Below are 3041 nucleotides of genomic sequence, written 5' to 3'. Positions count from 1 at the left end.
TGTAACTCCTCCAAGTGATCCTAATAAGCTGTAATATATAATTACATAAACTTATTATGGATAAGAATGGAAATGTGTTTACTAGAATTAAAATAGCCAGTAATATATAATTGAATTCTATTTACAATTAAAGGAACGTCAATTCGTTCATCAAACTTGTCTCAATACGCATATTCTAACATATTACATGGCTGGAGATCGCATTTGGATTTGGGTACTCTTAAACAGGCGCGTATCCAATAAAGGTTCAGACATCTCCGCCCTGAGCACGATGTAGAACATTATTATGAACAGAGTTTTTAAAAAGACTATGTACTAGAGTCCAAATAGGCTAAAGCATACATGGATAAACTACATACAATTAGTATGCATAAATAATAGTAATTATATAGTGGAGTTCAAATAAGTCGATCTATAGAGCATCGGGATAAGGATTATGTATCATTCAAACATATGGTCAGATCCATTCAATGATGTCACAAATAGCCAAATATATAATAATTTAACTTGCCTATATAAATACAGTATCACAGTCTTCAACGAGAATCGCTACAAAAAACCGAGTTTTCACTCAAAGAGTCTACACATGATAAAAATGCGTTTGTTAAAAATGTTTTTTCTGTTGATAAAAGCACTTTGAATATACAAAAAGAAGAAATAATTAAGACTTTTCGTCTATATTCGTGTTCGATGTTTATGATTTTATTTGAGCTGTTTCTCTATCGGGTGCAATGTATGTGGAATCCTTATGTTTTGACTTACAATGCGCTGGTTTTCTTGCAACTTGGTTAGCACCGTCTTTATTACTAGAAACACTGTTTTCGTCCTTAGACCTTCGTATACTGTCATCACCGGCATTTGCGCCGTCCACTTCACGAAACGTGTTGTAGATGGCGTGGTCACTCTTGTTAGCACGCGTGTTCTTCCTCGCAGACCGCACCCTCTCCAAGCTTTGGCACATGTTCGCACAATCCGACTGAATGCTCACCTGCGTGTTTTGTCTCGAACTGTACTTTTTCCGCTTCTTCCCTTTCAAGGACAGCCGAGATTCAGAGTTCCGTATAGGCAGGAGCAGAGCGCTCTGCGTGCTGGACCTGTACGTGTCTTGTTGGTCACGAGCGGTGTCCAATCGAGGGGTGCGTTCCAAATTGGACACCTTGGTTTTCTCTCGTGTAAAACACAGCGCCATCTCGTTACGAAACGTCGTTGGGCTGTAATCCCGTCCACCACCACCTCCACCACATCCACCACCACCTACTCCTCCTCTGTTCCCGAACGGCGGACTCCGGTTCGTGCTCTGACTCCTGTTCGTGCTTCGGCTGGCGCCGCTGATCGTACTGCTGTCTTTGAATATGTCCGGGAGCCGAATGCCAGAGTCCGAGTCCTTTTCGGGAGACGACGTTTCGAATTTGCAGGCATCGGGATGCCAGTACAAAGGACTGTCATCTTTAGTACGAAAATACCCGATATTTGACGGGCAGCTTGGCGATCGGCAGAGAACGGTCCTGTCGTAGCTTCGCGACCTGTGGCCCTTCCCATGAGGAAGGCTGGAGATGCTGTTGGACTTGGTCTTGTCTATGTTGGGCAGCTTGATGGGACTGCTGGAGACCGACGTGGCTGTGCTGGTACCTGACGTGGATCCATATCGATCGCGGTGGAAGTCTATTACGGACTCGTTATCAGAACTAGATCCCAAGCGTTGCTTGGGCAGAATTTGTGGGAGGAATCCGGGGTCTTCTTTCGAGTTTGTCATATACGTTGTTCTTTGGGAAGAATCCGTCAGAATGGGCATTGCTTTCAACATGGACTATAGTAAAATATTGTTTTTAATATTTCGAAAGGAAAGTAGCACCTAGAATCGTGCACAGTGTGTCCAACATAGACATACCCTAGTATTGCAAACTTGTGGTGTGTAAGTCAACGAGATCCACTTGTGTTCAAAGCAGCTTCGGTGGCCTGAAATGTTAAATAACGACATGCTTTAATCTTAACTGTATTGTATATATTGGTACATACATTACGGTACAGAAATGTATTTACATAAGGATAAATATTAAAGTATATTTATACTACAAAAAAACACCAATGTCAGTCTTGGGTTAAAGATGTAGATGGTGTCTTGAGCATTTGGCGAGGGAATAATCTGGGGAAAAGGTCGGCTTAATTTGTTTTTGGGTTAGAAGCAAATAGGCACAACCTGAAAAAATAATGTGATAATCAATAAAATGTTAAGAACACCGATCCGATTTTGGGGTCTTACCCATTCCTTTGCCTAACTTGAAAAATGTACTGGTGACGTCTTTACCGTTCTAATAAACTGTTTTCAGACTTGAGTAGTGTCGGAACTGCTGAATGAAGTTTGCATAGCGTTGTCACTATGTTAATTTTTCCATACTTGAGTTTCGACTTTAAGTTTTATAAGTGACCTGTTTCTTCTTTTTCCTCTCTCTCTCTCTCTCTCTCTCTCTCTCTCTCTCTCTCTCTCTCTCTCTCTCTCTCTCTCTCTCTCTCTCTCTCTCTCTCTCTCTCTCTCTCTCTATATATATATATATATATATAACGTTAAGAACATAAAATTAGATAGTCCATTCCTTAAGAAACTGTCAGAGACGAGTATCTAAAACATAATTATGTACAACAAATAACATCTTGTGCGCGCCTACTATGACATGAAATGGTCTGATGTTGTATGGTTCAGCTTTATTCCTACAGTTTACGCAGGGGGTATTACAGCAGAGCAGACTTCACAAGCAGCAAGGCATTAACATGGATATGATTGTGTAGTGATTTTTAAAAAATCGAACTTAATGCTTGTTTGTTTGTACTAGGTTCACACCCCGTTAAGGGATCGTGCCCAGAGTTTTAACACTTCAATGAGGACGTGAAACCGAGAACAAAGCCACTGCACCGACTTTAATTCTTTCTCTAGCAATTAACCCACTATCTGGACAGAAATCCCCGATAGTTGAGATATGTGCCCAGGACAGAGTGTTGAACCGTAACTGGATAGAAACATGAATATCGGGTTAAAACGTCTCAGT

General features: G+C 41.1%; 1 protein-coding gene across 1 annotated transcript; it reads right to left on the bottom strand.

Annotated features, from left to right (window-relative positions):
* Nucleotides 1–636: 636 nt before the first annotated feature.
* On the bottom strand, nt 637–1809 carry LOC121372093. The gene has a single exon (XM_041498355.1). It carries the CDS (start codon nt 1802–1804, stop codon nt 695–697), a length of 1110 nt encoding a protein of 369 aa, XP_041354289.1. The 5' UTR covers nt 1805–1809; the 3' UTR covers nt 637–694.
* Between the last annotated feature and the right edge of the window lie 1232 nt (nt 1810–3041).

Source organism: Gigantopelta aegis, chromosome 4 (genome assembly GCF_016097555.1).
Source record: "Gigantopelta aegis isolate Gae_Host chromosome 4, Gae_host_genome, whole genome shotgun sequence".
Taxonomy (NCBI): domain Eukaryota; kingdom Metazoa; phylum Mollusca; class Gastropoda; order Neomphalida; family Peltospiridae; genus Gigantopelta; species Gigantopelta aegis.
The sequence above is the reverse complement of the archived record's forward strand: the minus strand, read 5'-3'. Positions and strand labels throughout refer to the sequence as shown.

Coding starts and splice junctions, on each gene's coding strand:
- LOC121372093 (XM_041498355.1), bottom strand. CDS start 1,804: ATGTTGAAAGCAATGCCCATTCTGACGGATTCTTCCCAAAGAACAACG.